The sequence below is a fragment of the Diabrotica undecimpunctata genome, chromosome 5 (assembly GCF_040954645.1).
Source record: "Diabrotica undecimpunctata isolate CICGRU chromosome 5, icDiaUnde3, whole genome shotgun sequence".
Taxonomy (NCBI): domain Eukaryota; kingdom Metazoa; phylum Arthropoda; class Insecta; order Coleoptera; family Chrysomelidae; genus Diabrotica; species Diabrotica undecimpunctata.
In genome coordinates this window covers 99,173,915-99,187,807 of record NC_092807.1, presented here as the reverse complement: position 1 = coordinate 99,187,807, position 13,893 = coordinate 99,173,915, and the positions used below count along the sequence as shown (strand labels likewise).

The 13,893-nt window shown below is 35.6% G+C and overlaps 1 protein-coding gene across 1 annotated transcript; it reads right to left on the bottom strand.

Annotated features, from left to right (window-relative positions):
• Positions 1 to 5,557: 5,557 nt before the first annotated feature.
• LOC140440717 (cilia-and flagella-associated protein 96-like) lies at positions 5,558 to 10,919 on the bottom strand. The gene is made up of 3 exons (XM_072531081.1): positions 10,481 to 10,919; positions 6,146 to 6,314; positions 5,558 to 5,987 (listed from the first exon to the last, which is right to left on the bottom strand). The coding sequence occupies exons 1-3, from the start codon at positions 10,849 to 10,851 to the stop codon at positions 5,580 to 5,582; spliced, it is 948 nt and encodes a 315-aa protein (XP_072387182.1). The 5' UTR covers positions 10,852 to 10,919; the 3' UTR covers positions 5,558 to 5,579.
• Positions 10,920 to 13,893: the final 2,974 nt, after the last annotated feature.

Below are 13,893 nucleotides of genomic sequence, written 5' to 3'. Positions count from 1 at the left end.
CACGTAATTTAACCCGAGATGAATGTGCCCAAGCAGTGATACTATCGGAAGAAGGTTGGAGGTACCGAAGAATTGGTCGTCGTATTAATGTATCCCACACATCCGTCTCACAGGTGTTAGAAAGATTCTTCGAAACAGTGGATCATACTCGCAGACCAGGGCAAGGACGAAACCTGGTAACTACCCCTATTCAAGATCGATTTTTAAGAATTTCTGTCCTTCGACAACGTTTTGTAACACATCGAAATCTACAAATTCTGCTTCGAGACGTGCATGCTATACAAATTAGTACTTAAATTGTTCGCCAGCGACTTGGGAATACAACTTAATACCTAGGATTTCCGCCCGAGGTCCTCTATTAACTGCAGAGCATCGAAGGGGGAGACTACATTTTGCCAGAGAACACATTAATTGGTTAGAGGCTGACTAGAAACGAGTGCTATTTACTGATGAATCCCGATTTTGTTTTTACAATAACGACAGACGCGTTCGTGTGTTGCGACGACTCAACGAACGATATGCTCAGTGTAACTTCTCACACACCACATTTTTTGGTGGAGGATCCGTTATGGTGTGGGGTGGTATTTCTTTGACGGCACGTACGGACCTAGTGGGCACACAAAATTGAACTGTTACAGCTGAAAGGTACATATTGGAGATCCTGGAGCAACATGTAGTACCATTCGCTCCTTATATCGGTGAAAATTTCTTACTAATGCAAGATAATGCCAGACCTCACGCTATACAGATCGTCAGCAAATATCTAGAAGAAAAAAGAAGAAGAAGGTAGAAATTAACACTATGGAATGGCCAGCACATAGTCTAGATTTAAATACGATTGAAAAATCTCTGGGATATCCTTGGTAGGCGATTAAGAGCGACACCGATACAACCAAACAACTTACAGGAAGTGGGACAGAGGTTGATCCAGATTTGGAGAGAACTAAACCAAAATGAAATACGGCAATTAATTTTAAGTATGGGCCAACAATGTGAGGCTGTTATACGTAGTAGAGGTAGAAACACAGACTTTTTTCATATTTTAGTTTACTTTTCCTATCTTTATTTTTTTAGTGTATATATATATATATATATCTATATATATATATATATATATATATATATATATATATATATATATATATATATATATATATATATATATATATAAGTGTATATATATATATATATATATATATATATACCCATAAATTTAAACTTAAATTTAAACATTATTGGGAGTGGATGTTATTTGAAATAAAAATTCGAATTATAAGACAAATAAAATATCCATATGCTCCGTATTTTCTTTTAATTTACTCTACACGCTTTGAGAATTACCAACGGAAATAAATATGCAGAGGTAGATATAAATTTGAAATCAAAATAAGCAAAGATATTACATTCAAGATTTTTAATGAAGTTGATTGCTGGAATTTTTCTGACATGAGAGTAGGTTCAAGTCACACAAATAAGGAAAAATAATGTAGGTTTAAAGATGATTGGAATATTGCTTTGTAATATTTAACGATGAAAATCATCTTTGATGGTAATACTAAACGTAGTTTGAAAATTATTAATAGCACATTTGATTTTTGTTACATAGTTGTGTCTATATATGACACACACATACACATACATGTGTGTGTGTGTGTGTGTGTGTGTGTGTGTGTGTGTGTGTGTGTGTGTGTGTGTGTGTGTGTGTGTGTGTGTGTGTGTGTGTGTGTGTGTGTGTGTGTGTGTGTGTGTGTGTGTGTGTGTGTGTGTGTGTGTGTGTGTGTGTGTGTGTGTGTGTGTGTGTGTGTGTGTGTGTGTGTGTGTGTGTGTGTGTGTGTGTGTGTGTGTGTGTGTGTGTGTGTGTGTGTGTGTGTGTGTGTGTGTGTGTGTGTGTGTGTGTGTGTGTGTGTGTGTGTGTGTGTGTGTGTGTGTGTGTGTGTGTGTGTGTGTGTGTGTGTGTGTGTGTGTGTGTGTGTGTGTGTGTGTGTGTGTGTGTGTGTGTGTGTGTGTGTGTGTGTGTGTGTGTGTGTGTGTGTGTGTGTGTGTGTGTGTGTGTGTGTGTGTGTGTGTGTGTGTGTGTGTGTGTGTGTGTGTGTGTGTGTGTGTGTGTGTGTGTGTGTGTGTGTGTGTGTGTGTGTGTGTGTGTGTGTGTGTGTGTGTGTGTGTGTGTGTGTGTGTGTGTGTGTGTGTGTGTGTGTGTGTGTGTGTGTGTGTGTGTGTGTGTGTGTGTGTGTGTGTGTGTGTGTGTGTGTGTGTGTGTGTGTGTGTGTGTGTGTGTGTGTGTGTGTGTGTGTGTGTGTGTGTGTGTGTGTGTGTGTGTGTGTGTGTGTGTGTGTGTGTGTGTGTGTGTGTGTGTGTGTGTGTGTGTGTGTGTGTGTGTGTGTGTGTGTGTGTGTGTGTGTGTGTGTGTGTGTGTGTGTGTGTGTGTGTGTGTGTGTGTGTGTGTGTGTGTGTGTGTGTGTGTGTGTGTGTGTGTGTGTGTGTGTGTGTGTGTGTGTGTGTGTGTGTGTGTGTGTGTGTGTGTGTGTGTGTGTGTGTGTGTGTGTGTGTGTGTGTGTGTGTGTGTGTGTGTGTGTGTGTGTGTGTGTGTGTGTGTGTGTGTGTGTGTGTGTGTGTGTGTGTGTGTGTGTGTGTGTGTGTGTGTGTGTGTGTGTGTGTGTGTGTGTGTGTGTGTGTGTGTGTGTGTGTGTGTGTGTGTGTGTGTGTGTGTGTGGGTGTGCGTGTGCGTGTGTGTTTGTATGTGTGTTTATGAGTATGTGTGAGAGAGAGAGAAAATGAGAGAGTAAGGATGGCTGGGAAGCGGGTTCTTTGGATACCAATTTTTATTTGTTATTTTCTACTGTGATCTATTAGTGAAAGTGAAATAAAATGATGAATAAAAATGAAAATTATTTGATACTTATTAGAAAACACACTTGTTATTGTAGTAGATTATAATACAGATAACGACATTGTTTTGTTGACCATAGGAATTAAGTAGTAAGTAGAATTAAGTAAGTAAATAAATAATATGCTTCATTGTCACTGAAAATTGTACAAATTTTATGGACAAAGCTTATAACAATAAAACAAGAAAGAAGAAAAAAAATCAGAATAAGGATCGTTTGTACTTTTAAATAAAAAAAACAACGAAATTCTTCCAAACTTAAACATAAAAATTACTACTTAATTAAGAACCTACAAACTTCGTAAAATGTACCTAACAAAAAATAAAAATTAGGAAAGCAGATTAATGAATTAAGAGCTCAAATATTCCACCTCCTTGTGCTAAACAGTAACCAAATCTGTCATACAGATTTCTCCTCATATTTTGGAGTAGGGGTGGTGTAATGCTTGCAGAGAAATGAAGTATTTTTGTCCTTAATTCGACTAGGTTTGTGGCCCTTGCAAACTGATGCCTATAAATGTTTTCATTGAGAAAACGCTAAAATAGAAATCGTTAGGCGCTAAGTCACAGGATCTAAGGGGCCATTTAATTGTACCACGTGACCTTATCAGTCGATCAGGAAACGTTTGATTAAGGAAGTCAATAGTTGCTCTAGAGTTGTGAGCCTAACACCCATCCTGTTGGAAATAATCCTCCTGAAAATTAACGGGAAGGCGTCGAAATGCCGGAATGATCTCATTTTGTAAAAGTTGTTAATATTTGGGCCCGTTTAGGTTTCCAATGGATTGCCAATTGATTGACAATATGTTTGCCTAACATTCCAGTCCAAGCATTTAACTTCTGCGGATGCTGCGTTCGCACTGCAAAACTGAGGTGCTTATTTTCCTGAGAATAATACCTTGCAACGGATGGATTGTGTTTTTATGTAATGAAAATGAAGATTCGTCAGAAAATAAAATATATTTTAAAAAGTGTACATTTTCATTCTGTTTATCTAACATAACTTCACAAAACTCCATCCGCCTAAAGTTATCATCCGGAAACAGTTCTTGTGTTGGTTGTATCTTAAAACAGTGACACCCATTCCTTTTGGGAACTCGCTGGACAGTTCGAGCATTCACGTTAACTTCCCTATCAATTTGTACACTATTGCAGGGTTCACTAGCTTCCACAAAAACACAAATATCAATATCCCTGTTTTAACGATCCTCATCGATAGGTCTAACATAAATGGTTCATTACCTTCATGACACTTTTTACAACTTTTTACACATCCCGAAGTTTGAAAATGTTTAATGGTATTTTTTTTAACTCATTTAATGGTAACTGTTGTTATAATTGGTGAGGGTCTATTTTCGAAGGCAACAATAAATAAATCACTTACTTCGCGTATCGAATGACCCTGAAAGTACTATGTTACAAGTTGCACTTTTTCTTGGACGGTATACAACGTAGTAGGCATTTTATTAATTATTTGTTTATTCTTTTAGAACTTTGTTTGCAATTTTTAATGTCAATGTGACAATTACAACAATTCGTACCTACTGTGAAATGACTATAGAGGTGGAAACGTGTAACTTGTCACGGCTGTTGCCATTGTCTTGTATGGTCAATAAAACTATGTCGTGATCTGTATAATCTTTTAATCTAAATTTAATATGTATTTATAAATACAATTTATTAATATATATTATGATCAAATTGTGTAAGAAATCAAAACATAAACAAAATTCTTACTCTAAAAAAGCGGCAACACTTTAAACAACTTTGCTACACGCTGAACTGTCATTAAAATTTGAAGTATTCCCGTATCAGTTGCGTACAATTGTCTAATATATTTAATTAAAATTATTATTTTGTGGAATATTAGAAAGAGTTATTTTATAAAATTTCTGATTATTATGTTGGCGTCTATGAAAGTTCGAGCAGTTCCGTATGGGTTTCGTATTATTAGCTCTGTCAGGAAAATTTAAGGTTGATGTTCTGAAAATTTTAAATATAAGTGACGATACTTTATATAAATTGTGACGTGCACGCATTTTTATATGAAAAACACCATATCTGGTTTTTTCAGTAGATACCTTTAAGGCACCCAAAAAATGTACTTATTCAAATATTTTACAAAAATATAGGCCTTTAGTTTTGAAATATAGATCATTTTGTCCTACAGGCCACCATCGTGTGGTAATGTAAGTTTTAGAAATATGTACTTTCATATATTGGCTGTTAATTAAAATTACGTTGGATGCAGAATATAGCCAAAATGGAAGGCTAAAAAATTTGGGAATTATTAAGTTAATAAAAGGACAAATCGCGAAGTAAAATTATTCTCATTTAGTATGAAAAATTATTCTAATTCAATGTTTTAGTATAAATAGTATCAAAAATTATCTGTTTCAGTCTACAGTCTTGCCAGCCGCCAGCCGGCGGCGGTGCGAACTTACTAGCCTACGGTCCGGGTGCGAACCTCGGTCCGCCATTTGGTGACCTTTGACCTAAAGTAACGTCAAGCTCTCTTACGCATCTCTGACAGACGCAGGCCATACCCCCTCAAAGGATGCAAGCCCTAATTGGCAAAAAACTTGACATGACATGAAAAAGTAAGAACTGGTAAATATATAAATTACGAAATAAAGCAACAAGTAAATAATGTTACTCAGAGTTAGAGTTAAATTATTGCTACACAGCATACATTTTATTCCAAATATTTGGTATAAGTCGGTTGAACGGTACTTAAAGTTCTTTCATTTACTCTAAATCGAACATTTTCTTGTATCACAGAGACGGTGTAGAACGTCTTATCAGCTATTGACTGTGGAAGCCATGCAGTTCCCTTATATTTGCTTGGCTTATTCAAGTCCCAAATTGTAAAATATTTGTTGGGGTGGTATTCAGGGAACTTACTAAAACCACCACATTTGCAACCACCCAGTCTTTTCCCGGGACCTGTGGGTGTAATATATCCAGGTGGACGAACCACGAATGCTTTTTCTTTTGGTTTTATATAAACTTTTCCTGGTTTTACATTTGGAGGATCTGGGAATGGATTTTTATCGAATAACGCTGCAGGGTAGTGGCTAGTAACCATGGGTCCACCTAGAACCTTAAGAAAAATTATAGATTACAAAAAAAAATCCGGTATATATGATATATATAGGGATGTGATGTCATCTGAAAACTCATGTAATTCAGCTAAATGCCATCTATATCAATGAGCTTATTTCGCATTCCAAGTTTTAAAACTATCTAGTATGTACTTACATGTCCATATTCCTTATACTTCGGTTTTGCATCATATTTATTATATGAGTATTTTGGGAACGGATTAAGACAAATATTAACGTAACCATAACCGCCCTTCTTTCCGGGGCTGGTGAGAAAATTTCTTCCAAGATCTGGTTTAGTTGGCAGCTTCTTTTTTAGAAGAGGACTAGAAAATAAAAAAATATTTGTCTAGTAAATTTTAATATTTTGACTACATGTTAAGGACATACACAAGAATTATGGTGTACATCAATAGTCACAAGGCAACATATTCAAACGACACTTAAATGTAATGAATTTAAATTTTCCTTGTTGAGATGTTAATCGCGTAATACAAAGAACCGCTAATCTGCTAGTTTCTAGAAGGAGTAGAAGAAGAAGAGCAAAGGAGACCTTAGGGGGAAACGCTTTAGACGACTTTCAAATGATATTGCCCATATTGCTGAGTTGCGTTTCTGGGACGAATTTAGTGTAAATTTCATTCGATTACATAAAATCAACTTTAACTTAAGAATATTATCATCATCAGTGGCATTACAGCTCGTTATGAGCCAAAGCCTTCTTCAGAACAATCTTCCATTCGCCCTGTCTCCGGCAACTCTTCTGCATGGTTTAACTCCGATGGATTTTAGATCATCCTCTATGTTATCTTGAGACCTAAGTTTTGGTCTTCCTCTGGCTCGTCTTCCCACTGGTCCTCTTCGGTCGAAAAATTTTCTGATCATTGCATCTTCATCTCGTCTAATTACATGTCCTATTCATCGAAGGCGTGCTAACTTAATATATTTTACAACGTCAGGTTCCCCAAAAATTCTGTATAACTCAAAGTTGTATTTGTAACAAATTTTTTCTTGAAACGTTTAAGCAATTCTTGGTCGTTTTGTGTAAGTGACCACGTTTCTGACCAGTTTGTAAACACTGGCCCTATTAGTGTCTTTTATATGGTAACTTTAATTTTTCTGGGTAGTTTTGTGGCCATTTGTTTCCTTAAGCCATAATAGCACTTATTGGCAAACAGTATTTGTCTTTTAATTTCTTCGCTGACATTGTTGTCTTTGCAGCGAGCCCAGGTAGACGAAAGTGTCCACATCTTCCAGTTCCAGATCATCAATTAATCGTGTAGGTATCTGGTTGCCTGATCTAGTACAATACATATATTTGGTTTTCTGTGCGTTTATTTTTAAACCCATTCTCAATGCAGACGCCCTTAGTGATCGAAATCCTTCGATCAGAGATTCTGTGAACCTAGCAATATTGTCTATGTCATCTGCATATCTGACCACTTGTACAGATTTATTAAAAATGGTGCCTTTCGTATTAATATGGCACTCTCGAATTAGTGCATTATTCTAGTGCAAGATTAAATAAGAGACACGATCTCCCTGTCTCAGTCCATTTTTAAAATAGAAGAGTCTTTAAAAACGATGGTTTCTAAAGGTATAGTTTCCTCCCTATGGAAAGAAATTATACACTATCCTCGATATGCCATAACGAACAAACATTTTAAAACCCAATTTTTTGGTTTGTTCTTCACATATTGTCTTCTCGAGCCTGGCTTTTTCCTCTTGTATGAGACCATTATTTTATCCACTGAACATCTAGACTCTCATTCAATTGTAAGATTGTTTCTTCGTACACGATCTAATGAACACACATCAGAAGAGTTCGAAGTTAAAAGAGGAGTGCGACAGGGGTGTGTATTGTCACCACTACTATTCAATGCATACTCTGAAGAAATTATGAAAAGAGCTCTTGAGGGAGAAACAGCGGGAATCAAGGTCAATGGAACACCAATTAACAACATTAGATATGCGGACGATACTATCATTATAACAGACAACCTCCGAGACCTCCAAAAGCTAATGAACAAGATAGTTGAGTATGGAGAAGAATATGGATTATCAATAAACACCAAGAAAACCAAATTTATGAGGATATCAAAAACCCAAAATAATGGTGAAAGCCTGACAATTAACGGTAGTGCTTTAGAACAAGTTGAAAACTACCACTATCTTGGCACAATAATTAATCACACAAACGATTACTCCAAAGAAATCAAAGTTCGAATAGAGAAAGCACGTACAAACTTCAATAAAATGAGAAAGGTACTTTGTGCAAGAGAACTGAAATTGGACTTGAGAGTTAGGCTGGCAAGGTGCTATATTTTCTCGACTCTGCTTTATGGGATAGAAGCATGGACACTTAACGCGTCGACTGCTAAAAAGTTGGAAGCATTGAAATGTGGGTGTATAGAAGAATCTTGAAGATATCATGGACCGAGCATGTAACAAACAACGAAGTCATGAGAAGAATCAACAAAAGAATGGAAGTATTGGAAACCATCAAGACGCGAAAGCTGCAATACCTGGGGCATGTTATGCGTAATGAGAGATACAACCTACTTCAATTGATTATACAAGGGAAAATCCAGGGCAAGAGAAGTGTAGGAAGAAGAAGAATCTCATGGTTGCGTAACTTGAGGGAATGGTACGGATGCACATCAATTGAACTATTCAGAGCAGCAGCATATAAGATCAGAATAGCCATGATGATTGCCAACCTCCGTCGCGGAGATGGCACGTGAAGAAGAAGACACGATCTAAAATAGGCCTTATTTTGAAATATCTGTCATTATTAAACTCCTCATTGTTGACAAAATGTAGACTGTGTCGTATTGCTTGATACCTCTTTAGTGGCATTACATTTGCAATAAGTTCATATCGCGTCTCTTGAGACCAATAGTCCGTGTACGCCGGCATGTCAACAATCCCCATTTATTTGATCGTACATCTCATCTATACATATGTCACACATTTGCAAAATGTTTGTGTTGAATACGGGTTAGTTTGTTCTACGATTAATTCAACAATATCTGGACTAAAAAAGGTTTTACAATATTGCAAAGGTGTTTTATATTTTGGGGTTTTGTAAAATCATTACTTTGTTCTGTTGTTAACTCATATTCAAAATCATCAGTCATTCGGTTAAATGAAGGCTTATCTTTTTTCCCCTTTCGTTTTATTGAAGAATTTGCTTGTTTTTGGACTACTAGAGATAACTGTGGCACTACTGAGAAAGTAGCTGCTGCTAGTCTTTGTTTGCTGACTGAAACAGGTAATATTTCTACAGCTCTTCTCTTCCATATCTTCTTCAGAAGTTATATTTTCTTTAACATCATCTGTCTCCTGTGAATTCGTTAAAAAAATTACGAGATAATACCTCTTGTTCGTTCTCACTACTACTTCTGGGCTACTAAGCACCAACTGGAGGCAAACAAGCCATTATTTTATCAAATCTCCTTTTTTTCTCCAATACAAAAAGTTTTAGCACGCCTTTGATGGATAGGACATGTAATTAGGCGAGATGAAGATGCAACGATCAGAAAAATTTTCGACCGAAGAGGATCAGGAGTTAAAGCATGTAGAAGAGTTGCCAGAGACAGGGGCGAATGGAAGATTGTTCTGAAAAAAGCTTTGGTTCATAATGAGCTGTAATGCCACTGATGATGACAAAAAGTTTTGATTCGATTTTTGTTTATACATAAAGAGTATAATGCTACAAAAATAAGTTGCCAAAAATTTAGCAATGTTTAATAAAAGACAATAAACACTTACCACTTGTTGGTTGGAACAACAAGCTTGCTCAGCCATTTTTTAGAGAATGTATCTATCCATACCGTTAGAACTAAATACGCGAAATTAAGAAACGGGCCGATTTCCAGTCAGCTACATACGGTAGTATATACTCAACTATACAGTGCCAAGAACTGGGTTTCAAATACTATTGATTGACAAATAAAAAATTTGAAATATTATGTATATTATAACATGCGTTGCCAAGTTAAGGGTTACCGAGCCTGTTAATATTGATTTTAGCAAAAAACTAAAGTGATAAATATTATATGAAATAGAATTCTCTCCATTTTGGTTTATATACAATAATGTAATAATTATGCTTTCAAACCTTTCACTATTTTCACCTTAACTCAAATAATGTCGATTTTACAAAAAATTTTTACAAAATGTAAATTGTAGGAAAACAAATTCGCAACAATTTCAGTTCTTACCATTGTTGTCGAAAATTGTGAATATAGCGCAGATATTGAGCAAAAACGGTTCTCGTTAAAATTCAAGATGGCGACTCCGTCGCGATTTTAAATTTATACTACTATTATAGACCACCCCTAAAGGTTAGAACAACAAAATTTTGGTGATAGATAGTCATCGGTGTAATGATTATAAACCAATAAAAGCTTAACATTTTAAAACTCTATAATAAAGTTACATCTATAGTAAAAAGACTTCTGGTCTAATAAACAAAAACAATACTGACCTGAAATGTGAAATTTTTTCAAATGTACCATAATAGTCGCCTGGCGTAGCATGTTTCTTCGAAGGTCCAGATGGTATAAAATCACGACTATGTATACTTTTACCCCTTGGTACTTTTTGCTTCCTACCTCTCCCTTTTATCGCTTCTCCGGTATATATTCTTTTAAACTCTTTTTCGAAATAACAATCTGCTCTGCCTGTTTTTATTTTGAGGGAATCTGCTATAAAATTTTTGCCTTTCAAATAGTCTGGTTTTGGCCATGGATATTTAACACCGTGCATATATGGCATTTCTGAGAACAGACCAACTCTTTCCAAATCAGGCCTTCCAAATTTAGAGCCTAGTGTTTTATCTTGCTTAATTTTGTCCATTTTGCCTTTAATTTATAAACACACAATAAAAAATATCCCAACGTGTATTTTTTTCATTGACATTTATACATATAAAATCATATACAATACAAATGTCACTTTTATTTTATATTTCAAACTAGAAACTAAAATTGCATTTAAGAGATTTGGGGCAAATATCAATAGTCAGTGTAATCCAAAAAAAGAAATTCTATCAAGAATCAAACAAACAAGGAAAGCATTCATGAGCATGAAAACATTTTTTACAAGATCAAACCTTAGTTTGCACCTTAGAATCCGAATTATCAGATGTTAGGTTTTTCTGTCTTACTGTATGGCTGTGAAAGTTGGACAATGGACTTTGAAATAGAAAAAAGAATAGATACCTTTGAGGTGTATATATATACAGACGAATGCTGAGAATTCCATGGGTACAAAGAGTTACTAATGTTGAAACACTTTGTCACATGTGTAAAGGAAAATGCAATACTTGGGTCATGTGTTGAGAGTCGAAAGATACGAATTACTTCAAGTTATACTGGAAGGAAAAGTACAGGGTAAAAGATCAGTAGGAAGACGCCAGAACTCGTGGCTGAAAGACCTGAGGAGATGGTTCGACCGCTCATCCTCAGAAATCTTTCGCGCAGCAGTTTCCAAAACTACAATTGGCATTTGGATCGTCAACGTCAACCTTCGAAAGGAGACTGCGCCATGAGAAGAAGAAGAGATTTGAATTGACACTTGGGAATAAACGTTTCGAATTTTCAATTAATTTTACAAATTTTCAGAAAGTTAAACTTGATAATTATTTCTGTGATTGTCTTTTTTTGAAAAAGGTTGTATTAAAATAGTTCTGTGCAGAAGTGAATTACAATTCAAAATGCAGGTGAAAAAAAAAGACAAAACTAAATAGAGGTAACTAACTTCCTATTTTTATAAACTTTAATTTAACTGTTAGTTGTATATGTAATGAAATGCAAAACCTTTATAAACTAGGTTTTAATATACAAGAAATTAGCATTGTTTTGTTTGAATGAATAACATGACAATTACATATGACATTAACTAAAACTAAGATGACAAATGACAAACACAGTTCACAGACCACAGGATATTCACCCCAACTTTATTTTTGAACAAAGTCTTTAAGGTAAGCAGGAGTGTTTCTTTCCCTGGTACCTCTTCCAATAAGACTGTCTTTATTTTCTTCCTTTAAAACACTTTCAATATTACCTTGATCTTCCAGAACGTTAACAGGAGAAATATTTGGATTTTCCTCACATATACTCAATCTAGGGCTTGGTAGATCTTTGATAAACTGTTCATTAGAAACCGCAGATTCCGATCCACTAACACAGTCCAGTAGGGATGCATCTCCTCGTGGTGCAAGTTGTCTTAAGGCTACTGTTGTTTCTTTACCATCTTCACGTCTAACAACAGCATAGTTTGGATTTGCTTCAATTAGCTGTACTTCTTCAACGAGGGGTTCATATTTGGACTGCCTCACATTTTTTTTCATAAATACTTTTCCGGGGGTTATCAACCATGAAGGAAGCGCAGCTATATTTATAGCTTTTCTGGAATGATGAAACATTCGCTCATGAGGGGTACTGTTTGTAGATGTACACAAAAAAGAACGAATTGAATGAAGAGCTATCTCAACTACTTCTTCCCACTGTTCAGTTTTTAAATGTTTAGATTTTAAAGCAAGAGAAATAGTTTTCTACATAATTCCATTATATCTTTCTGTCTGGCCATTGCCTTCAGGATTGTAAGATGTTGTTCGGCTTGTAGGTATTTTTTGTGAATGGAGAAATGTTTTGACTTCTTGAGACATAAATGCCCTCCCTTGATCTGAATGGATATAACTAGGCATTCCAAATAAAGAGAATAAGTTTGTAAGACACTTCACAACAGTTTTTGCTGAAACATCTTGACATGGATATACAAAAAGGGGAATCGAGAATATTCGTCAACAATTGTTAAGATATATTTGTTATGAGATCTAGATGGAAGCGGTCCTTTAAAATCCAGAGACAATATTTCAAAAGGCGAAGTAGCTTTAATTAATCTCCCTTGAGTTTTCAAAAACTTTGGTTTTATTCCTGCACAGATAGGACAGCGATTGGTCATTTCACGGACTTCATCAATAGTATATGGTAAGTTACGTGTCTTTATCCAATGGACCATTCTGATGATTCCTGGATGACACAAGGATTGATGTAGTTCAAATAGACTTGGTCGAGGATTTATTGAACAGCTCACTCGTGAGAAAGTATCTGGCACTACATTCTCAACTCCTGGTCGGTACTGAATATCGAAACTGTAGCATGATAATTCAATGCGCCATCTGATAATCTTCTCATTTTTTATCTTACTAGTGTGGCGCATATTGAACATAAAAGAGACAGACTTTGAGTGAGTTATAAGTCGAAAATGTTTACCTATCAAGAAATGTCTCCATTTTCTAATAGCTTCCACTATTGCATAAGCCTCTTTTTCCACTGATGAATGATTTCTTTCACTTTTTGATAAGGTTCTTGAAAAGAAAGCAACAGGTCTTCCTCCTTGGCTAAGAGAAGCAGCAATACAAAAATCTGAAGCATCAGATTCAACGATAAAAGGAATCTTGTCATCAATCGTAGTAACGGCTGAAGAAATAATTTCAGATTTAAGAATTTGGAAACCTTCAGCTGCTTGTTCTGTTAAAGGAAAAGTATTGCATGTGACTGGTTTTTGTATCTTTTCTGAAAATTGTGGGATAAATTTGGAATAATGTGCAAACATTCCGACACCTCTCTTTAGTGATTGTGAATCGTTTGGCAAGGGTAACTTCTTTAATGGTTCAAGTCTTTCAGGATCAGGTTTTAAGGTCTGATTTTCTATTTGATAACCCAAAAGTTTGATTGAATTTAGTGTATAAGGACTTTTATTTTGATTTATTGTTAGATTGTATTTCTTCGCTACTTCCATAAATTTATTAACATTTTCATTATGTTGTTGTTGATTTAATCCACAAACCGTAATGTCATCAAGATATGCATATACACCTTTTAAATGTTC